The 24943-nt window shown below is 45.9% G+C and overlaps 1 protein-coding gene across 1 annotated transcript in view; it reads right to left on the reverse strand.

The window, feature by feature from the left end:
- LOC126456385 (uncharacterized) overlaps positions 1 to 24943 on the reverse strand; it is a 127906-nt gene that overhangs the window by 7771 nt on the left and 95192 nt on the right. The window contains exons 6-7 of the mRNA XM_050092139.1: positions 24356 to 24611; positions 989 to 1560 (exon numbers count right to left, since the gene is read on the reverse strand). Coding sequence (XP_049948096.1) covers positions 989 to 1560; positions 24356 to 24611 — 828 coding nt within the window. The remainder of the gene's footprint in view (positions 1 to 988; positions 1561 to 24355; positions 24612 to 24943) is intronic.

A 24943-nucleotide genomic window follows, 5' to 3' on the forward strand; every position in this document is an offset into this window, starting at 1 on the left:
GAGTAGCGGCTCCAGTCTCGGAAACTGACATTCTGCCGGGAGAGCGGTGTGCTGACCACATGGCCCTCCATATCCGCATCCCCTGGCGCCTGTGGGCTGAGAGGATGACACGGCGGCCGGTCGATACCTTTGGGCCTTCATGGCCTGTTCGGGAGGAGTTTAGTTTTTTAGTTTAGAGGACAGCGTTGAGTCATTAGCTAGCTGGAGGTTGTGTAGGTTAAAATTGACGGACTTGGTTAACGTTAATTCATTTCAAAAAATCTTACTTCTTGTACCATGGAAATTGCAGTGTGATGTTTTTGTGTGATTCCTTTCCTATTGATTTTGCAGTATATAGCTGACTTCGTGTTGTGAAAATTGACGAAGGGAGTTGTTCGGCACTAGGTGGAAGCGAAGTGTGAGCAATGAAAGGTGAACCTGTTCCTGTCCACTGGCCGAATGTAGGAATCTTCCTCAACAGTACTGAGATAGGTAGAGGCCTTTCGATATCGACTTCGGAATGGTTACAAGTATAATCTTGAATAGCTGGTGAAAGCGAGGCTGGTGGCCATTATTATTTTGACTTTGCCCGCCGGCTGCAGCTGACGATTGTTCCGGGTCCGCCAATGAAAATTCCCACTTAAATTCGCAGTCCACTACTACATCGCGCAACTTGTCGCCCGCGTCACCCAACGACAAGAGTACGGGGATTGACACAGCGCCCGCGATTGTGAGTTAGCACCACGCCACGGAATGTGAAGAACGGCCGAAAGGATCGTTGTGACATTAATGCTACCCAACGTCACACTCGCTTTACTCGAATTAGTATATGACGATTTTCATTGTGAGAACCCTACTGGAAATCACGCTATGGGATTTACGTGCCTGAACGACCTCGACTCTGGTCAGCTCTGTCCACACCATCCTGAAGTAGTCGGCGGCGCTCCAGGCAGACGAGACGAACTCGACGGTGACGTGCGGAGAGTCGTCGGCGGCGGCTGCGTCCGGCGGGAGCAGGTCGGCGGCCGCGATGACGGGCAGCTCCTGCAAGGCACTGGCGTTGACGCCGCACGCGAAGAGCAGCGGCGCGGGCCGAGCGGGCAGCGACACCGACAGCCGGCAGTCGCGCGACGCCAGCCGCGCGTCCTCGAAGTGCAGCCAGAGGTGGCGCTCCGGCCGCACCGCCAGCCGCCAGATGCAGTGCAGCGAGCGCGGCGGCTCCGCGAAGCCCAGCAGCGCCTCGAAGTTGGGGAAGCGCAGCTCGCCGTCGGTGGCGAGCGGCAGCAGCGGCGGCCCGCACAGCGGCGCGTGCACGAAGCGGTAGCGCGCCTCGAACAGCGGCGGCGCGTGCTTGAAGTAGCTGGAGGCGGCGTGCGCCGCGTCGACGCGCAGCTCCAGCGTGAGGCGCTCGCCGCGCGACACCACCGACAGCGGCGGCAGCTGCGCGCCCCCGTGGCACAGGCACGCCGACAGCACCGCCGACACGGGCGACGACGCGTTGCTCGCCGGCTCCAGCACCACCAGCTTGTCCGCGCGGTCGCGCAGGCAGTCGCCGCACCGGCCCACGCTGTACGGGTTGTCCTGCACACACCGTCGTCAGTCAGTTTAGAATCTCGATCTGACCCCACGAGCGATATAGCCTCTGCAACGAACTTGTGTCATCCCACAGCAGATCGTGCAGGTCTTACGAGTGCCAGCAGCCGTCTCCGATTGGGAGCGTGTAGTTATTTCAGACGAGCTCCGTAAGTATTCTGTTTGTTTAAAACCAAACAATTTCTCAGTAGCACACGACAAAATTAAGATCCTTAGCGGATACCTTTCAAATTACACTGAAGCGCCATAGAAACTGGTATAGTCATGCACATGAGATGTGTGAACATGTAGAATACGGCGCAGCGGTCGGCAAAGCCTATAGAAGGCAACAAGTGTCTAACGCAGTTGTTAGATCGCTTGCTGCTGCTAAAATGGCAGGTTATCAAGATTTAAGTGAGTTTGAACGTGGTGTTATAGCCGGCGCATGAGCGATAAAGCACAGCATCTCCTAGGTAGCAATGAAGTGGGGATTTTCCCGTGTGACATTTTACGAGTGTAACGTGAATATCAGGAATTCGGTAAAACATCAAATCTCCCATATTGCTGCGTCCGGAAACAGGACGGGATCAACAACAACTGAAGAGAATCGTTCAGTGTGACATGAGTGCAACCCTTCCGTAAAACAGTTGCAGATTTCGATGCTGGACCGTCGATATAAGTCAGCGTGCGTACCATTCAACGAAACATCATCGATATGGGCTTTCGGAGCAAAAGCCCATTCGTGTACCCGTGATCACTCCACGACACAAAGCTTTACGCCTCGTCTGGGCTCGTCAACACTGATATTGCATTGTTCGTAACATGTGGTCTGGTCGGACGAGTCTCTTTTCAAACTGTACCTAGCGGATAGACGCGTATTGGTATCGAGACAACCTCATTAATCCATGTACCCTGCATGTCAGCCGGGGACTGCTCAAACTGGTGGTGGCTCTGTAACGGTATGGGGCGCGTTCAGTTGGGGTGATACGGTACCCCTAACACGGCTAAATACCACTCTGACACGTGACGCGTACGCAAGCATCCTGTCTGATCACCTGCATCTATTCATGCCCATTGTGCATTCCGACGGACTTAGGCAGTTACAGCAGGACAATGTGACTCACCACACGTCCAGGATTGCTACTAAGTGGCTCCAGGAACACTCTTCTGAGTTTAAACACTTCCGCTGTCCTTTAAATCCCGAGACATGAACATTATTGAGCATATCTGGGATGCCTTGCAACTTGCTGTTCAGAAGAGATCACGACCCCGTCGTAGTAGTACGGATTTATGGGCAGCCCTGCAGGATTCATGGTGTCAGTTCCCTCCAGCACAACTTCAGACATTAGTGGAGTCCATGCCACGCCGTGTTGCGGCCTTCTGCGTGTGGTGGGCAAGCCGACTACTGTGACGTCACAAATTTGTTGCGGAACCTGTGTATCTCGTTGGCCCCGAGCAGCCTTATCCACCATAATTAGCGAATGCTTGGTTCCATGCAGGACCCACGGGGAATCAGTATATCAATGAAAAGATACCAACTAAAGGTTTTAACTTTGTCGTATGCTACCGAGAGCTTGCATGCAATTAAACGCGCAGATTAGAATTATGGAACTGGTCTAGAAAACGAGTAGTTCCTCGCTTCCAGCCAGAGACGGCTGTTGACACTCGTAAGAGTTGATGCGTCACGTGCTGTGACGTACGCGCCGTGGACTGTCTTCGCGAGTCTCGAGTCTCAAGTACTGACATCGATAGGTATGTTGTTATTGCGAGATTACGACCACGTGAATATCACGTTAATTCGTGTAAAATGAAAGAAGATGGCTACCTAAGAGACAAGCGACCTGAGTGCGCCCATAAGGGCTTCGATGCTAGCTGATCCCTCGCACAGGACGGCCTGGGTCAGACAACGGAGGAGAGCAACCTAGAAAGACATATGAGAATTACCCAGTTTTTAGACCAAAACGTCAAAAATGGCAAAATCAGTCAGGCCGCAGTGCAGGCCGTTAAAAATGAACTGGCGGCATGGGCGATCGCCAATGCCAAGCTAGAAGGGAGGATTGAAGAGCTAGAGAAAGAAAACGAACGACTTAGGAAACAACCAGGAAAGACATGGGCCGGCGTCGCAGCACAGGCTGCACCAAAGGCCCAAACAACAAAAGAAACCATTGCAGAAGTCTCTAAACGACCGGACACTGCAGTCTTCTTAAGACCATTACCCGGCCAGGACATTAAAAAGGTACAGGAAGTGTTTGCCACCACTGTAAACCCCGTAAGAGAAAAGATTAAGATTAACAAAGTAAAAGTAACTAAAAACGTAGCTATTGTAGATGTAGCTTCGGAAGACGACAAAAACAAGCTCTTAGGAAACCAAAAATTGTGCAAGTCAGTTAAATGTGAACCCCCTCGTAAGCGAAATCCACTTGTCATCCTGTATGGCGTTCCAAAATCAACGACGGACGAGGACCTATGCGAGACCCTATACCAACAAAACCTTGAGGATTCAGATATAAGCATGGAAACATTCTTAAAAGACTTTAAACTCAGATTTAAGACGGGACCTAGGGACAGAGATGTAGTTCATCATGTTGCTGAAGTTACAGGGGGATTATGGAGGAAATTGACAGCTAAGGGCAGGGTGTACATAGGTTTTCACGCCATAAACGTAAAGGACTACCTGATCGTACCCCGTTGCCACAATTGTGGGGACATTGACCATATTCATAAATACTGCAGTAGGAAACCAGCTTGCTCCAGGTGCGGAGAGGAAGACCATGTAAGGAAGGACTGTAGGCAATTCGCTGTATGCATACCATGTACACAAAGGGGCAAAAGGACCTGTGGCACAACCGGGAGGAACTGCCCAACATACAAACTACTCGAACAACGCCTGATCTCTAGAACAGATTATGGCTGAAGGCAACAACAAAACCGGATCAACCAAGAAAAGAAAGTCTCCAAGTAAGAAGAGAAGGGATGCGGAGAGAGCAGAGAAATTCAAAGAATTTTTGAAATCTCTCCAGGAGACAAAGAAAGAGGAGACAATCATGGTTGATTCAAGCATCCAAACTGAACCAGAAATAGAGATTGAAGAAATAGAAGAAAAGGCTGACCCAGGCAATTTGACAGAGCCTAAGACTCTGGTTCATCTGAGTGTCAACTCAACACTCAACCCGGAGGCAGAAAGCTTCGTTACAAAGCAAGAAAAAACAAGCCCGCAACAGACAATCATGGTTGACCTATGCATACAGACGGAGCCAGAAGAGGAAACAGAAGACAGTCTGCAACCGGCAGAGAGTAATAGCATTGTTTCGGTTCAAAAAGGAACTCTCCAAACTGTTGTACAAGACAACACAATCACGAGCACAATGCAGTTGCAAGTAATTCCGAGAGCTCCAAATCCGGATCCTAGAAGGATCTACCCGAACTTGGAGCTTGCTATGCAACTTTCACGCTTGGAGCAGCCGGCTGTCCTCACCACGGCGCTCAGGCACGTCGTACGTATAGGGCATAAATATGGCAGGAAGGTCACCTTCTCAACAATGGAGGCTGTGGACAGGATACAGCTAAAGTCAATGAACCTTCCCACAGATTTCGGAGCCCTGCGTGATTTGCTCAGAAGGGTTTTCGAGACAAGAGGAGAGGAATTCAACATGCAAGAGATCTACGTACAATCTGTCCTTGCAAATGGCCGAATTGCTTCAGATTACAACAAACCATGGCCTGATTGCAATTTGCACACTTTCTTCCCATAACATCTGAAATTGTAATAGGACAAATAAACACTCATAACAGTCGGCTGGTCATGCAGGAGCTTCGGAGGGTAGTGGAGGAGAGGAGACTGGATGTAGTCTGTCTGCAGGAGCCATACTCCCGGGCGGGGCAGATCTCCTTCATGTCTAGCACTTGGCAGACAATTTCTACCTGAGAAGAGCCGAAGGCAGTCCTAATAGTCACAAACAAGGCCCTAAGGGCCACTACACTAACACAGCTATCCAACAGTCACTGCAATGTAGTAGAACTACAAACACCAGTAGGATTAATACACCTTGTTAACATGTACTTCCAATATGGGGGATATTTTGAAGATTTCTCGGACCACCTTGCGAGAGCCATCACGGCGCTACGCGGGCGTAGGGTTATTGTCACGGCAGACATCAATGTCAAGTCCCCCATGTGGTACAGTGGCACAAGGGATGCTAATGGTGAGAAGACTGAAGAACTAATCATGGCTTCCCAGCTTGTAGTGGCAAATAAATCTGGAAATCCTCCCACCTACAGAGGAGGCGGAGGACAGGGGACAAACATTGATGTCACCCTGGCAACTGCTAACGCCATCAGCATCGTTGAAGGTTGCAAGGTTATTGAACACGCCACTACAACTTAATTACCTTCTGCCTCAGAGAAGAAGGGTGCCGCTGGGACCTAGGATGGGAAATCCAACTTAATTACAACAAAACCGATTGGGACTGCCTGGCTCGGGAGTGTGACATTCCGCCATTGCCGGAAGGTGACCTGGACATCGATAGGCACGCCGAAGAGCTGGTAGGGTCAATAGTCAGCGCGGTCAAGGCCGCTGTGGCAACCAGGAGGAGAGCCGTGGCGGCTTCCCCATCGCCATGGTCTGCCGACCTTGAACGTATGCGTCAGTCTGTGAGACGGGCGAGGAGATACTATCAGCGAAGTGCTGTCTGGCAAGAAAAGCAGTTCTGGCTGCAGCAGTACAGAGAGGAAAAAGAAATATTCCAAAAGGAATTAAAGTAAGTAAGAATGAAAAGTCGGGAGAGGTATGTGCTGAACCAGCTAGCCACTGATCCTTGGGGAATACCGTACAAACTGGTCAGGGAAAAAATCAGGTCCCCTGCGGTCCTCTCGACAATCAGAGACGGAGGCAGAATGACAGAGTCGTGGCAGGAAACCGCTGAAGTTCTCCTGCGCACTCTGCTGCCGGATGACGAGGAAACTGAGGAGAATGAACTCCAACAACAAATTCGCAGGGAGGATCTAAATGAATACACAAACAACACCATGGTGTACCCCTTTTCAGAAGAAGAAGTGGCTGCACAAATCAAATCATTGAAAAAGGGCAAAGCACCGGAGCCAGACGGCATAGTCGCGGAGGTGGTGCAGTTCCTTGCCCCTCAGCTAATAGCGTCTCTCACGGGACTGTTCAACGAATGTCTCAGAACTGGGAGATTCCCTAAAATCTGGAAAAGGGCTAATGTAATAATTATTCAAAAAGGGAAGGATAAGGACCCCACAGAACCCAAATCTTACAGGCCAATCTGCCTCCTAGACAACCTAGGAAAACTGCTGAAGAAGCTATTGGCTGACAGACTGACAGCGCACAGGATACTGCGCGGGATGCGCGACAGGCAGTTCGGCTTTAGGCCAGGGCGATCGGCTTCTGACGCAATCGCCCTGGCGGCTGAGGTCTGCAGCTCAACCCCGCACAAGTATGTGGTAGGCATAATGGCGGACATCAGTGGCGCCTTTGACAACCTGTGGTGGCCCTCGCTCTTCTCCCGCTTGCGTGAGAAGTGCCCAGGGCCCCTCTATGGCTGTCTAAGGAGCTATTGCATGGACAGGGAGCTTTGGCTATCGTCGCCTAGCGGAAGAACAAGTAAAACCATCACGAAAGGGTGCCCCTAGAGATCGGTTCTGGGGTCACTCTTTTGGGATATAAACATAGAGCCACTCCTAGAGAAACTACAACTAAGTGAGGACGTGCTAGACGTGATAGCCTATGCTGACGACCTCCTCTTGCTGGTAGGCGGCCGCAGCCGAGAGGAACTCGAGCCTAAGGTAGAGCAAGCAATGATAGTGCTTCAGAAATGGTGCCAAGAAGCAAAAATGAAAATAGCACCACACAAACCACATATCTGTTAATGAAAGGCAGTCTAGTCAGAAATCCAACTGTCAGAATTGAAGGAACTCCAGTTCTTCGGCGTCGTGAGGCCAGATACCTAGGAGTCACAATAGACGAAAAATGGAACTATAATACACACATAGAACACATAACGCAGCACTAGAAGTTTTAAATAATCTCATAAGTATAGGACATAGAAGATTCCACCTACCTCCCAACTTGATCAAACTATACCACAATAGTATCCTAACGTCCTTACTAGGATATGCGAGCGGGGTTTGAGCACACCGGCTTACGAGGGTGGTGCCCGCAATGACCGTGAGAAGGGTGCAGCGGAACATGCTGTTGCGTTCTGTCGGGCGTGGTACTGGGTCTCCAAAGGAAAAATAGATAAGACCAGGGAAATCATGGGGGTACAAGTTGGGGGTAAATATGCAATAAAGAGAAGGGGCGAAGAGTTGTGGCAACAGCAATGGCAAATCGAGGAAACGGGAAGAAGGGTTTTCCAGCTACTACCAAATATCAGAGAAAGGCTTCAAATGAGCCACTTTGAGCCGAGCAGAGGTCTGGTGCACTTTCTTACAGGTCATGGGCCATATCCGACATATTTATGTCGATTTGGAAAATGGGCAACACCAGCGTGTGACTGTGGTGCTCCGGATGGAACACCCGATCATGTCGTCTATGACTGCACGTTATATGACGATGTGGCGCTCGAACTCAGAAACCAATTACCAAACAGAGACACATACACATTACAACGACGTGGCGAGACCTTCAATGTCCTCAACAATTTGGCTAACGAAATATCCAAAAACATATTGAGGGATTTTATTAGAAACCAACACGGTTAGAGACCAAAAAAATAACCCGGTGAAGACACAGGTTCACCTGCAATTGCCGCCGAGCGCGGTACTGGCCGGTTGTTTAACGACCGGAATCCGCCGCGCTGCTGGACCAGGAGAGCAGGTGTACCATTCCCGGACTTGATTTATGCACTAGATTCATTAGAAAGTAGTTACGCTAGAATAAAGTAAAATTAGAGCACTAACATTACTAACATAGGTAGGGACTGCAGCGATTTCAAAAGTAGTTGGCCAGCCCAGTGCCAGGGGCACGCTCACTAGGATTAGGTCAGTGAGCAGGCCTTATTAGTAGATTTGTATATCATCTGGCACACCTGTAACGCTGCAGGGTAGTTAGTCTCAGAATAACCAGAGTAGTCAAGTAGTTAGATTAACCCTGTCTATAGCAAGTGCCATTAATCAGTTAGTATAAGCTGCCTGTTAAGTATAATAATTGGACCCACTAATTATATAAGGTGGTGGGTTAGAGTGTATAATACAATGTTTTGTTGTTATGAATCGTCTGTGTCACAATACTTGTATTTTTTTTTTCAATCGTGTTATAATGTTGTTGTATCAATAAAGATTCTTTAAAAAAAATGAAAGAAGAACAACCGGAAAGTAATGCCTCCTGTTTTTACACTTTTTTATAGGATCGCTTTCTTGTCCATTTTTAAATTGATTTTAATCTGACTTTCCGATGAGCTACAGACCTGAAACTTTCTACATAGCTCAGAACTGAATGTTGATGCAATACTAATTCGCTTTCCACTCTGATGTGTTGCGGAGAGTACTTTGTTTACCGCCTTTATTTCCTAATCAGCTTGAGACTTGCAACAATCAACATAGCTTAAAACGAGATGATGATAGAATGTTAACTGTATTTCGTGTCGTGCTGTCCAGGCGGACACTGTGGTTGCTTGTCCTACTCTCCCATGCGTTGATATGAAGTAAGTGTGGTTCCCCATGACTGACTGGTCCGATCGCCACACATTTATCCTCTCGTAATTATTTTGTGGCACCTGAAGATGAACATTTAAGCTTCGAAACCGGTCATGGAATAAATTAAGAAAATTATTAGCAACTGGAGTGGATTTTTAGTGTGTAACATTAATTCGCTTCCTTGCCATGTATGTGGCGGAGGGTACTTTATTTACCACTACCATTTCCCAGTGAGGTAGACACTTGAAACTCTTATATCTCAGAACTGGATTATAATGCAGTACAAACTAACTTTCTTGTCTGGTGAGTGGCGGAGAGTAGTTTGCTTACCGCTGTCATTTCCCAATGAGCTAGAGACTTGCCGGCCGACGTGGCCGTGCGGTTAAAGGCGCTGGAGTCTGGAACCGCAAGACCACTGCGGTCGCAGGTTCGAATCCTGCCTCGGGCATGGATGTTTGTGATGTCCTTAGGTTAGTTAGGTTTAACTAGTTCTAAGTTCTAGGGGACTAATGACCTCAGCAGTTGAGTCCCATAGTGCTCAGAGCCATTTGAACCATTTGAGCTAGAGACTTGAAACTTTCAACATAGCTCATAACTGGATGACAATGCAATATTAACTTGCATTCGTGTCTGGTGTGTGGTGGAGGGTACTTTTCGTACCACTGCTGCTTTCCCTTTTTCCTCTTCTAGTCGCAAAAATTTCGAGGCAAGAATGGTTGCTGGTAAGTCCGTATGTGAGCTCGAGTCTGATTTTTACCTTGGAAGTCTTTTGTGACATCATCAGATGAGGAAGCAATTAATTGGTTGACACAGGTGAAGAGTAACCGAAATAATCCTGAAATTTATCATGTGTCTTTGTTGCAGTCTCACTAAAATGTTTGAAATCGATGGTCACACACCACTAAAAAGCATAAAATAATTATTTAAACAAACTATTTAATATAGCATGTTTCTAAATGGACTAAAAATTATAAAATAATTTCTCATAGCCCCATAACGATTGCGAACTCCATACAAATAGTCCTGCAAATTTGTGCTTGTAACATTTTGATAGAGCTATCAAAATACTTGTACAATTGAAACGACGAACGTGGGGTGCCTCCAAAGCATAACTGATTTATGAATGTTTCGAGTCCTTATTATTGTCTGTTGCATGCGCCCCATGCTTCTGGTTTTCAATTCTACAAGTACTTTCATCACTATTACAATTTCACAAGCACAAACTTTCAGGACTGTATGGGGCTAGGAATCTGTATAAGGCTAGGAGAAAATATTTTACACTTCTTAGTTTGTTTTACAAACGTGTTATATTACGAAATGTTTAGTTAAATTATTATTTTCTACTTCATTAAGTTCTATAATGTGTCCGCCTCCTTAGCTGAGAGGCCAGGGTAGCTGACTTTCATGCAGACTACTCGAGTTCGATTCCCTTTACTACCAGGGAATTTTCCTTGGTCAGAGGTCAGGAACGTGGTACACTCAGCCCCATAGTGTCAACTGATGAGCTACTTGACCGACTAGAAGCAGCACTAGGTCTGCAACACCGACAATGGTCGGAAGTGCGATGTACTGACCCTTACACTTTCATACCACATCCAAATGACACCATTTGCAGTGGATGACGCGGCAGTCGGTAAAAACTGATGAACCGTCTCCCACCGGAATGGCAGTGCTTATTATTCTCAAGTTGACAATGCACTAATCACGAATTTGGTTTACTTCTTTTAATGTTCTTCTGTAGCCCACTCCATCAACAGCGTCCCACATCAGCAGACAGCAACACTGCGCAAGTTTAGAAAATGGCCTAGCAAGACGTATGGATAGGACTGGGATCCACGACTGAATTCGTTACTGCAGGAGGTGAGACACCCAACTGAAGGGCAGACACAGTGGGCTAATGCTGCGGTGACTCCGTGCAACATCCCGCGTGTCGATCAAATCATCCACCAGACTTCCATGTGTGCGCCACAATCAAAGAAGCTCATCGGAGGCTTCACCCTGAAAATGCACAGACAATTAAAAATTCTGTGAACCATTGGCTGAGGAAGTAGGACTGTGATTTTTACTACACAGGTATAAACTCTCTTGTCTCAGGAAAACTGTGAGGAAAGATGGTGATTATATTGAAAAGAACAAAAGTGTTGTAAGTACTATCCTAGGTACTTGTTATTTACTTTTCTCATAAAATAACGACGTAAAAAGCACTACTTTCTGGCTGATCTTTGTAGATACAACGCCGGCCGGTGTGGCCGAGCGGTTCTAGGCGCTACACTCTGGAACCGTGTGACCGCTACGGTCGCAGGTTCGAGTCCTGCCACGGGCATGGATGTGTGTGATGTCCTTAGGTTAGTTAGGTTTTAAGGAGTTTTAAGTTCTCGGGGACTGATGACCTCAGAAGTTAAGACCCTTAGTGCTCAGAACCATTTGAACCAATCTTTTTTTTTTTTTTTTTTTTTAGATATAACAACCAGCTACGGCCAATGCTGCTATTTACTTAAACTAAATAGGGCTGTCACCATTTTCGAGCCAGCATCTTCGGACTGCTGTTAACATTTACCTTTTGCTGAACAAGAGACTTTGGCTGTTTCTTGAATTAGGAGGAAGTTTCTTTGTTGAAGAGACTCAGTGCTTTTTAGATTGTGGAGGGCCGTGCAGACACCGGGATTATCACGTGCCATTTTGTACGGGGTTCATACAAGTCCGTATCACCCTCCCGCAGTTAACAGCCACCCTAGGACAGCAGTTTATACCTAAAACTACATCGATACCCGGCGTTCCATTTTACGACGCACAAAAATGTAGTGCTATTCCCTGTAAGAAACTTTATAACTTGTCACAGTTCGCAACAGATGGTATCATAACTGACTAAGAAACACAACTTAAAATCTACGATATGCACGTCAATTTAACAAATGTACAGATAAACAAATGTAAGACACATTTATTAGAGAAAGGGCGTCAGCATAACTTGAAGCACAATTAATCAAAAACAAAAACAAAATTAAAGAAATAATTTCTGAGGTAAAAGTAGCTTGTATTTATGCAAAATTAAACAAAAATTAAGAAACAAAAGTTTCTTTACAGACGAGAAAAGCCCTGCATAATGCACTACATGCAGATAATTAACAATGTACCGGAACTTACGACAGTAAAAACCTTAAATAAAAAATTGCTAGATGCAAGAGCTTTAGTGATAAAATCTGATGAGGGTAAAAGCAATGTTATTATATGAAAAAGATTGCACTGACAAAACATTACAGTATTTCGAACAAAATGGCATAAACGAAACTAGTAAAGATCCACACAATATGTATCAAACCGAAGTGAAAATAAAAATTGATACCTCAAGCTTCTGTTTGACCCATTAGGGAAATGCAAAGATAATGAACCCTACTTTTCCTACTGCAAGAGCTCGGATTAAAATACATAAACCTGAAAAGGCAAATCGAGTTATTAATAATAACGACTACGCCCCCAGTAGTAAACTCAATTACGTACTTGTGGTATCTACCACTGTTAAATCTCCCCACCGGGTATGAACATTATTGAACATATTTGGACTGCCATGCAATGTGATATTCAGAAGTTCTCTCCATCCCCTCGTACTCTTACGGATTTATGGACAGCCCTATAGGATTCATGATGTTAGTTCCCTGCAGCACTACGTCAGACATTTGTCGTGTCCATGCCACGTCGTTCTGCGGTACTTCTGCGTGCTCGCTTGGGTCCTACACGATATTAGGTAAGTGTACTAGTTCTTTGTCTCTTCAGTGTATCTGCATTGTATGCAGTGCTTCTTCCATTAAGTATTGACAGTGTGGACATTGACTGCTTTCATGCTTCTGTGCAAGATGTTCAAGTCGCTAAGGAGTGATTCGGAGGGAGCACGTTAATCACGGTTGAACTGATAAACAACTGAAGTAATTTCTTTCCACTACATAATTTCCAAAATTTTTGTAAAAGACAAAACCATTTTGTCTTACACCTAGACTGAATTTTTCCAGGTGGGTGTAATATTCGTCACTGCAGCCATTTTCAAGTAATACAATACCAGTTACTTGTCACCTACATCCATAATATTATCTGGCCTCTTACAGAATAACGCGTGCAAGTGAAGTAATCCTGTGAGCATAGAGAGAGGTCGGATGAAATGCAGTCCATGATACTCCTGTTATCCTTTCTCATAGACCAAATACTGAGAAACCTACCGCCCGATCATGTGCACCCCCTTCTTCATCTAGGGTACCTGTGTCGTCTTGCAGACAATGAATCACATCATTGTTCCCGAACTTTGTGAGTCTACTTTGAGGCTATCTCTCGAAACTTTGTGGCTAGTTTTCATAAGATACAAGACTTTCTCGCCATATTGTATCTTTATGCAGAGTACTCTCTAACGCCATTCAAGCGGGCATGCTAACTCCATTGCCTTTCTTTACGTACGCCCTCAACCGGGTATGGACTGCACACAGTTTTGCAGCGTTCTATTACTGATCGCACATACTATATATTTTAGCAGCAGTCTCATTCCTGGAAAACTGCTGTTTCCGTTCGACTGCAGACTACGTTGAGTTAACGTATCCGATTACTAAGTTTCATTTGACATCCTGGGTATTTCTAAGACATCAATTTTAGTGTCATGAATTTATATCTTGATTAAGGTTGATTTGGCAGACTCTATACGAAGGCTATGTGAATACGACCGTAATAATTTGCACAGATATTTTAGGCATTTAAAATAGACTGATTTCTCCAGAGGATCGATGTATGTAAAGCTGGAATGTTACGCAACGGGATTTTCGAAAAAGCAGTTCTGGTACCATGAGAGAGATTACAATGTAGCGATTTATTTTGTGAGGCCCATCATTCTTTCTTCTTTTGTGCCAAGCTCTTTACCTGAGAGTAGAACATACGTCCGACGTCCTCCGTTACTTGTTGGATAATACATTCCAATTTCGGTCTTGTTCTACAAGTTTTTCCGCCAAGGCTCCCCATAATATCATGGGAATTTTTCCCTATCTCTTATCACATGTCCTACAATACTTTCCCTTCTTTTTTTCCTTATAACCCTTCCTTCACCAATTCTGTGGAAACCGTCGTCATCAGTTCACTTAAATTTCAGCACCTCTGTCGTTCTTTAGCGCCACATCTCAAACATTTCAACTCTTTTACGGTTTTCCCACAGTACATAATTGATTTACATACAATGCCGTGTGCTAGCCGCACATTCTAAGAACTCTTTTTCGCAGCCTAAGACCTATGTTTGATTCTGATAGACATCTATAGCGAGAAATTCTCACCTAGTCAGCTACATACATATTGGTCATCCGTTATTTTGCTTCCAAGACAGCACAAAAATTTGGGACGAAAAAATTATGCTAAGTCTGTATACTGCTGCTGACTGTTGAAGCTTCTTAATTACTTCATCATTCGTTAGCATACTATAAATCCGTATTCTGTGTTCATTAGACTGTTCTTCTCACTTTCACAGAGCATAACAATGTTGTCAACGAATCTTATCACTGATAATCCCTTCACCACAGATTTTTCTGTACCTTCCTTTTATTTCATTCCTTGCTTCTTGGAATTCATCTGTAAAGGACAAAGACAGTATTCCTGTTTTAAGCCCTATCTAAGTGACATAGTAAATACATACACTTCATGAGACAAATTATATGGTGTAACTACATAAACCTCAATATCGTTGTCTACCGGTCTAGGCCAGTAATCAGAACTATATGTTCTGTTAAGAGCGAATAAAAGTTCCATATGAAAATCTGTTTCTATCAGGGTAGTTGTTTTATTCAACCCATGTTCTTTCACTAAATGTGTTGCTTCAGTCCAGGATGACTATGCGTGCAGCAGTGAGCTCTCCAATTCTGCTTATGCGTTTAGGTTGCTATGAAATAGTGGATGCTATAATCAGCTGTGGCCGAAGTATAGGTCAGGAGACCTCTCGGGAAAGTGAGTAAAATATTCCAAGTTCACTTGTTAGAATAATCTTTCAAATTATCTTTCCGCTAGAAGATGCTATTGACAATATAGACCAACTCTTTTACAAAGTAAAAACAGCAGCTAGATGCCAAGTAAGGATCTAACGACGTCTCACGTATGTAAAATGTTCTACTACAATGTGCAAAAGAATTAAAGGGATCATTTCTCCGAATACCAGTAACTGCCTGCCATGGCGACGCAGATGTTTGAAATTTGGATCAAAGGTACCGAAAAGCTGTCTCTGTAATGGTGCAAAGGCGTGGCGTCCTGAGATGTCACATTCGGACTAGGTGACGCTACAAATAGCAAGGTGCCGACACATGCGGGGAAAAGACCACACCACGGAAGTTCATGTAGCTGTGAGACGGGCTGACGTCACATTTGCACCAAATTTCACCACAGTCCTGCCTACAGCCACCTTGAACGTGTCAGACGATGGGAAGGTCATTATTTAACCTCTTACCCACATTTCACAGTCTTTTGACGTCTCTGCGAAGGAGGCCAGAAATGCGATTCCCATCGTCGAAATCATGCAGGTTATTTCTGAACAGCCGAGGAAATCATAACAGACACACCGCCGCTCAGAATCGACACGAAAAGGTCTGAGGGGTATCAAAGAATCCACTTCTCTTTTCGAGATCGAAAACGACGGTTCGCGGTGCGTTGAGCAATAGAGACATACAGTGAAGAGGCAAAGAAACTAGTTCACATGCCTAATATCGTGTAGGGCCACTGCGAGCTCATAGAAGTGCCGCAAACATGACGTGGCATGGACTCGACTAATGTCTGAAATAGTGCTGGAGGGAACAGACGCCATGAATCCTACAGGGCTGTCCATAAATGCTTAAGAGTACGAGGGGGTGGAGATCTCTCCTGAACAGCACTTTGTAAGACATCCCTGATATGCTCAATAATGTTCATGTCTGGGGAGTTTGGTGGCCAGCGGAAGTGTTTATGCTCAGCAGAGTGTTCCTGGAGACACTCTGTAGCAATTCTGGACGTGTGGAGTGTCGCATTGTCCTGCTAGAATTTCCCAAGTCCTTCGGAATGCACAATGGACATGAATGGATGCAGGTGATCAGACAGGATGTGTAACAGGTTAGAGTCGTATCTAGACGTATCAGGGGTACCGTAACACTCCAACTGCACACGCCTCACATCATTACAGAGCTTACATTAGCTTGAACAGTTCCTCCTAACATGCAGGGTCCATGGAGTCATGAGGTTGTCTCCATACCCGTGCACTTCTATCCACTGGATACAATTTGAAACGAGTCGCATCCCACCAGGCAACATGTTTCCAGTTATCAACAGTCCAACGTCGGAGTTAACGGGCCGAGGTGAGGCGTCAAGGTTTGTGTCGTATAGTCATCAAGAACACAAGTGGGCCTTCGGGTCCTACAGCCCACATCGATAATGTTTGGTTGAATGGTTTGCTCTCCGACACTTGTTGACGGCCCAGCAATGAAATACGCAGCAATTTGCGGAAGGGTTGCACTTCTGTCAAGTTTGAACGATTCTCTTTATCCGTCGTCGGTGCCGTTCTTGCAGGATCTTTTTCGGGCCGCAGCGACGCCAGAGATGTGATGTTTTACCGGATTCCTGATATTCACGGTACACTCGTGAGATGCTGTGCCCCATCGCTCGTGCGCCGTCTATAACACCACGTTCAAACTCACTTAAATCTTGATAACCTGCCATTGGAGCAGCAGTGACCAATAGAACAACTGCGCCAGACCCTTGTTGCCATATATAGGCTTCGTCAACCTCAGCACAGTTTTCTTCCTGTTTAGATATCTCTGTATTTGAATACGCATGCCTATATCAGTTTCTTTGGCGCTTCAGCGTATATTTGACGATCTTCGACACTGAGATCACATTCAGTTGAAATGCAGCCCGACAATGTCCTTAGAGAAGGGTTGAACGTCCGGGAGATATCAGCAGTGTCAAAGGATGTCTGAACATCTTCCTATGGCTCAGCGCTCTGCGAATTGTCGTTCTGTCGTTTTCCATCGCGAAATTTGTGGGAATCAACGCTCCAAGGGAAGGAGTTATTTAATTGACCCACTTTATGCCTCTCCCTGAGGAATTTTCCTGTCGATTCTTAGCGGTGGTGTGTAAAATGTTTGGGCAGGATTGTGCTGAAATTTGGTGTCAATGTGACATCATTATCCCACCATACAGCTCGCATGGAATTATGATCTGTCGCCTATTTCTTGCGTGTGTCGACACCTTGCTGTTTGAAACGTCACCGAGCCCGAGGGTGACGTCGCAGGACGCAACGATTTTGTACAAAGTAAGTTTGTAGGCACCTTTGAGCCAAATTCTAAACTTACGTGTCGCAATGGAAGGCAAATACTGGTTTTCGAAAAATTAGTCCTTTAATTTCGTTACGCAGTACATTTCATTCGCAGCGATGACACAAGCGCTCATTCTGCAGAAAAACAAGTTATCTCCAACTTAGTTGCTTATGAGTGTATTTTAACTCTGTAGCTGGGTTGCCTTTCTACCTTCGCAATAGTCAGTTCCTGTAAGGTAAGCTAGTCGTGTTCATCATATGTCTGTGACTGCTAGAAACGTTGTTCTGTGTGTTACTGTTTTCGTGAGATAGAGATGGTGGTATTACCTTGCATAAGCCTTCACGCGACTGTAAAACCGTCTAAAAACCCAATTCAAACTGGCCGATTTACCAAGCAAGTAGCGGTAGGTTCGTAGAGTGCTGACCTGCCTCGTAACCTACCGCATTGTTTACTAAGCTATAGGTGTCCTTCGCAAGACAGCTATACACAACTCTCGTAGTAACCTATAATTTCCTTCGCCAAAGAACTATTACTCTCAAATAACTGTTCAATCGTAAAGAATTTTTCACTTTGCAACGGAGAGGGACAGATTTGAAATTTACTAGCAGTGTGTGCCGCACCGGCAGTAGAATTAAAAACGCTGCTTTACGCGAATAGTTTTGTTACCAACTAAGCAGGAGCCCGATACTGGAAGAATTGAAAGAGTGATGAGGTCGTCAGATACCTGTCCTAGGAAATTCTGGTCTTACGTTAAATCAGTAAGTGGATCGAAACAGGATGTCGGATGATAATGGCTTTGAAACAGAGGATGACACGCGTAAAGCTGAAATACTAAACACCTTTTTCCAAAGGCGTTTTTTCTTACTTGTCACTTCTTCTTCCATGTGTATTTGCTTTTAGGAAGCTTTAATTGTCAGGTGCTATTAATAGTGTTCCATAGATTTCGTGTTTGTTTTGAATACGGTCAGAGAGAGTCCCTTTAGTCAACCATAGTGCCAGTAGTGCTAGTGTTTGTTTTCAATACAGTCCAGAGACAGGTAGTGCTATTTTCATTGTTTTCTGCAAGAAGTGGCTAGCAACCACAGTTTAGTGAATAAACAGCCGCCTTTAGTGAATTAGCAGTCTAGTTAAAGGTTGATTAACTCTCTTCAGTAAATTGATTCCTTAGGATGGATAGGATGTGTGACTGCTGTGTACGGACGCAGGAGGAGCTGGCCACTGTTCGCGAACAGCTGAGCGTGTTGACGGCCGCGGTCAGCCGTCTTCAGGCTGCTGCCTCGGAATGTAGCGGCAGTGGGGAGTCTGGTGCGTCGCACGGTACACCCCGGGTGTTACATGCTTCACCTACTGTCCCTGCTGTCGAGACATCTTCGCGGGTACCGGGCGCGATTGGGCCACCCTCTCCCCAAGGGGAGTGGTGGGTTCAGCGGCGTTCGCGGCGCACGAGGCGGAGGGTCAATGTGTGGCATCGGCCGCTCTGCCTGTGAGTGGACATGTGGCTGCTCCTTCAGCAAGGTCCGAGCAGGCACACGAAAGGAGGGGTTTATTAGTTATTGGGAGCTCCAACGTTAGGCGGGTGATGGAGCCCCTTAGGGAAATAGCGGGAAGGTCGGGGAAGAAGGCCAGTGTTCACTCTGTCTGCTTGCCGGGGGGTCTCATCCGAGATGTGGAGGAGGCCCTACCGGCGGCGATAGAGAGCACTGGGTGCACCCGACTGCAAATTGTTGCTCATGTCGGCACCAATGACTCCTGCCGTCTGGGTTCAGAGGTCATCCTCAGTTCGTACAGGCGGTTGGCGGAATTGGTGAAGGCGGAAAGCCTCGCTCGCGGGGTGAAATCAGAGCTAACTATTTGTAGTATCGTTCCCAGAACCGATCGCTGTCTGGTTTGGAGCCGAGTGGGAGGCTTAAACCAGAGGCTCAGACGATTCTGCGGAGATCTGGGGTGCAAATTTCTCGACCTCCGCTGTCGGGTGGAGAAATGTAGGGTCCCCTTGAATAGGTCAGGCGTGCACTACACGCCGGAAGCGGCTACAAGGGTAGCGGAGTACGTGTGGAGTGCACATGGGGGATTTTAGGTTAGAGAATCCCCTCCCTAGGCCCGACAAGACGCCTCCTGAGACGAGGCAAGGTAGGAGTAGGCAAAATGCAACAGGGAATAACAATATTAATGTGCTAATAGTAAACTGCAGTAGCGTCTATTGAAAGGTCCCAGAACTGCTCTCATTAATAAACGGTCACAGCACCCATATAGTACTAGGGACAGAAAGTTGGCTGAAACCAGACGTAAACAGTAATGAAATCCTAAACTCAGACTGGAATGTATACCGCAGAGACAGGCTGAACAGTGAAGGGGGAGGCGTGTTTATAGCGATAAGAAGTGCAATAGTATCGAAGGAAATTGACGGAGATCCGAATTGTGAAATGATTTAGGTGAAGGTCACGGTTAAAGCAGGCTCAGACATGGTAATTGGATGTCTCTATAGGCCCCCTGGCTCAGCAGCTGTTGTGGCTGAGCACCTGAAGGATTATTAGGAAAATATTCGAATAGATTTCCCCACCATGTTATAGTTCTGGGTGGAGATTTAAATTTGCCGGATAAAGACTGGGAGACTCAAACGTTCATAACGTGTGGCAGGGACAAAGAATCCAGTGAAATTTTTTTAAGTGCTTTATCTGAAAACTACCTTGAGCAGTTAAACAGAGAACCGACTCGTGGCGATAACATATTAGACCTTCTGGTGAAAAACAGACCCGAACTATTTGAAAAAGTTAACGCAGAACAGGGAATCAGTGATCATAAAGCGGTTACGGCATCGATGATTTCAGCCGTAAATAGGAATATCAAAAAGGGTAGGAAGATTTTTCTGTTTAGAAAAAGTGACAAAAAGCAGATTTCAGAGTACCTGTTGGCTCAACACAAAAGTTTTGTCTCAAGTACAGATAGTGTTGTGGATCAGTGGACAAAGTTCAAAACCGTCGTACATTATGCGTCAGATGAGTATGTGCCAAGTAAGATCGTAAGAGATGGAAAAGAGCCACCGTGGTACAACAACCGAGTTAGAAAACTGCTGCGGAAGCAAAGGGAACTTCACATCAAACATAAACATAGCCAAAGCCTTACAGACAAACAAAAATTACGCGAGGCAAAATGTAGTGTGAGGAGGGCTATGCGAGAGGCGTTCAATGAATTCGAAAGTAAAGTTCTATGTACTGACTTGGCAGACAATCCTAAGAAATTTTGGTCTTATGTCAAAGCGGTAGGTGGATCAAAACAAAATGTCCAGACACTCTGTGACCAAAATGGTACTGAAACAGAGGATGACAGACTAAAAGCCGAAATACTAAATGTCATTTTCCAAAGTTGTTTCACAGAGGAAGATTGCACTGTAGTTCCTTCTCTAGATTGTCGCACAGATGACCAAATGGTAGATATCGAAATAGACGACAGAGGGATAGAGAAACAATTAAAATCGCTCAAAAGAGGAAAGGCCTCTGGATCTGATGGGATACCAGTTCAATTTTACACAGAGTACGCGAAGGAACTTGCCCCCCTTCTTGCAGCGGTGTACCGTAGGTCTCTAGAAGAGCGTAGCGTTCCAAAGGATTGGAAAAGGGTACAGGTCATCCCCGTTTTCAAGAAGGGACGTCGAACAGATGTGCAGAACTATAGTCCTATATCTCTAACGTCGATCAGTTGTAGAATTTTGGAACAGGTATTATGTTCGAGTATAATCACTTTTCTGGAGACTAGAAATCTACTCTGTAGGAATCAGCATGGGTTTCGAAAAAGACGGTCATGTGAAACCCAGCTCGCGCTATTCGGCCACCAGACTCAGAGGGCCATAGACACGGGTTCACAGTTAGATGCCGTGTTTCTTGACTTCCCCAAGGCGTTCGATACAGTTCCCCACTGTCGTTTAATGAACAAAGTAAGAGCATATGGACTATCAGATCAATTGTGTGATTGGATTGAGGAGTTCATAGATAACAGGACGCAGCATGTTATTCTCAATGGAGAGAAGTCTTCCGAAGTAAGAGTGATTTCAGGTGTGCCGCAGGGGAGTGTCATAGGACCGTTGCTATTCACTATATACATAAATGACCTGGTGGACGACATCGGAAGTTCACTGATGCTTTTTACAGATGATGCTGTGGTGTATCGAGAGGTTGTAACAATGGAAAATTGTACTGAAATGCAGGAGGATCTGCAGCGAATTGACGTATGGTGCAGGGAATGGCAATTCAATCTCAATGTAGACAAGTGTAATGTGCTGCGAATACACAGAAAGATAGATCCTTTATCATTTAGCTACAAAATAGCAGGTCAGCAACTGGAAGCAGTTAATACCATAAATTATCTGGGAGTACGCATTAGGAGTGATTTAAAATGGAATGATCATATAATGTTGATCGTCGGTAAAGCAGATGCCAGACTGAGATTCATTGGAAGAATCCTAAGGAAATGCAATCCGAAAACAAAGGAAGTAGGGTACAGTACGCTTGTTCGCCCACTGCTTGAATACTGCTGAGCAGCGTGGGATCCGTACCAGATAGGATTGATACAAGTCATAGAGAAGATCCAACGGAGAGCAGCGCGCTTCGTTACAGGATCATTTAGTAATCGCGAAAGCGTTACGGAGATGATAGGTAAACTCCAGTGGAAGACTCTGCAGGAGAGACGCTCAGTAGCTCGGTACGGGCTTTTGTCAAAGTTTCGAGAACATACCTTCACCGAAGAGTCAAGCAGTATATTGCTCCCTCCTACGTATATCTCGCGAAGAGAGCATGAGGATAAAATCAGAGAGATTAGAGCCCAGACAGAGGCATACCGACAATCCTTCTTTCTACGAACAATACGAGACTGGAATAGAAGGGAGAACCGATAGAGGTACTGAAGGTACCCTCCGCCACACACCGTCAGGTGGCTTACGGAGTATGGATGTAGATGTAGATGAAAGCTGTTTCACAGAGGAAGACTGCACTGCAGTTCCTTCTCTAAATCCTCGCACGAACGAAAAAATGGCTGACATCGAAATAAGTGTCCAAGGAATAGAAAAGCAACTGAAATCACTCAACAGAGGAAAGTCCACTGGACCTGACGGGATACCAATTCGATTCTACACAGAGTACGCGAAAGAGCTTGTCCCCCTTCTAACAGCCGTGTACCGCAAATCTCTAGAGGAACGGAAGGTTCCAAATGATTGTAAAAGAGCACAGGTAGTCCTAGGTTTCAAGGAGGGTCGTCGAGCAGATGCGCAAAACTATAGGCCTATATCTCTGACATCGATCTGTTGTAGAATTTTAGAACATATTTTTCGCTTGCGTATCATGTCATTTCTGGAAAACCTGAATCTGCTCTGTAGGAATCAACATGGATTCCCTGAACAGCGATCATGTGAGACCCAACTCGCTTTATTTGTTCATGAGACCCAGAAAATATTAGATACAGGCTCCCAGGTAGATGCCATTTTCGTTGACTTCCGGAAGGCGTTCGATGCAGTTCCGCACTGTCGCCTGATAAATAAAGCGAGAGCCTACAGAATATCAGACCAGCTGTGTGGCTGGATTGAAGAGCTTTCAGCAAACAGAACACAGCTTGTTGTTCTCAATGCAGAGACGTCTACAGACGTTAAAGTAACCTCTGGCATGCCACAGGGGAGTGTTATGGGACCATTGCTTTTCACAATATATATAAATGACCTAGTAGATAGTGTCGGAAGTTCCATGCGGCTTTTCGCGGATGATGCTGTAGTATACAGAGTAGTTGCAGCAATAGAAAATTGCAGCGAAATGCAGGAAGATCTGCAGCGGATAGGCACTTGGTGCAGAGAGTGGCAACTGACCCTTAACATAGACAAATGTAATGTATTGCGAATACATAGAAAGAAGGATCCTTTTTTGTATGATTATATGATAGCAGAACAAACTCTGGTAGCAGTTACTTCTGTAAAATATCTGGTAGTATGGATACGGAACAATTTGAAGTGGAATGATCATATAAAATTAATTGTTGGTAAGGCGAATGCCAGGTTGAGATTCATTGGGAGAGCCCTTAGAAAACGTAGTCCATCAACAAAGGAGGTGGCTTACAAAACACTCGTTCGACCTATACTTCAGTATTGCTCATCAGTGTGGGATCCATACCAGGTCGGGTTGACACAGGAGATAGAGAAGATCCAAAGAAGAGCGGCGCGTTTCGTCACTGGGTTATTAGGTAAGCGTTATAGCGTTACGAAGATGTTTAGCAAACTCAAGTTGCAGACTCTGCAAGAGAGGCACTCTGCATCGCGGTGTAGCTTACTGTCCAGTTTTCGAGAGGGTGCGTTTCTGGATGAGGTATCGAATATATTGCTTCCCCCTACTTATACCTCCCGAGGAGATCACGAATGTAAAATTAGAGATATTCGAGCGCGAACAGAGGGTTTCCGGCAGTTGTTCTTCCCGCGAACCATACGCGACTGGAACGGGAGAGGGAGGTAATGACAGTGGCACGTAAAGTTCCCTGCGCCACACACCGTTAGGTGGCTTGCAAAATGTAGATGTAGTTGTAGATACGAAGCACAAGTTCGTATTGGAGAAGGATAGTAAAGGAAATGGGCCAGCTTTTTCTAAGGAACCACCCCGTTATTCATCTTAAGTGATAATCACTCAACATATAAATCTGGATGACAATTAGCGCTACTCCATCTCGTTCGGTAGCTAAATTGTAGCTATGAAGACAGTTACTGAGTCTTGCCAGCATAGCTCAGACGGTATGAATAATGTCCAAGAAAGACAAGATTCTGAGTTCGAGTCCCGGGCCAATGCAGTTTTAACCTACCAGTAAATTCCAACTCATGTCATCGCCACTATACTGACCTTGAAAGCCATGGACTCTATGGTGAGGATGACCCTGGCGAAGAGCCTCCGGTCGGAGATGAAGCGGTACTGGCAGCGCACGCTGTGGTGCGGGTCGGCGTGTCGCTTGTACACCAGCGTGTTGAGCGGCGAGCGCAGGTACCCTGAGGCGCTCCTCCACGCCACGAACTGCTCGTCGCAGGCGCTGCCCGCCACCGGGTCGCCGCTGCGGCTCGCGTTGAAGAAGTCGTAGTGCGCCCAGTAGTACAGCGAAGACCTGCGCAGAAACAGCGTCGCTCAAGAATTAACCGATTTCTTTTCCTTTTTTGTGCGTCATCAGTCTTCTGACTGGTTTGATATGGCCCGCCTCACATTCTTCTCCTATACATACAGCTTCAGCTCAGAATAGCATTTCCACCCTACATCCTCAATTATTTGATGGATGTATTCTAGAGGTTTTACTCTCTACAGCTCACTCTAGTACTACGGAAGGTACTCTCAGATGTTTTAACAGATGTCCTACCATCCTGTCCCTTCTTCTTGCCAGAATTTTCCATACATTCCGTTCCTCGCCGATCCTATGGAGAACCTCCTCACTACTTATGTCAT

This window comes from Schistocerca serialis, chromosome 2 (genome assembly GCF_023864345.2).
Source record: "Schistocerca serialis cubense isolate TAMUIC-IGC-003099 chromosome 2, iqSchSeri2.2, whole genome shotgun sequence".
NCBI lineage: Eukaryota > Metazoa > Arthropoda > Insecta > Orthoptera > Acrididae > Schistocerca > Schistocerca serialis.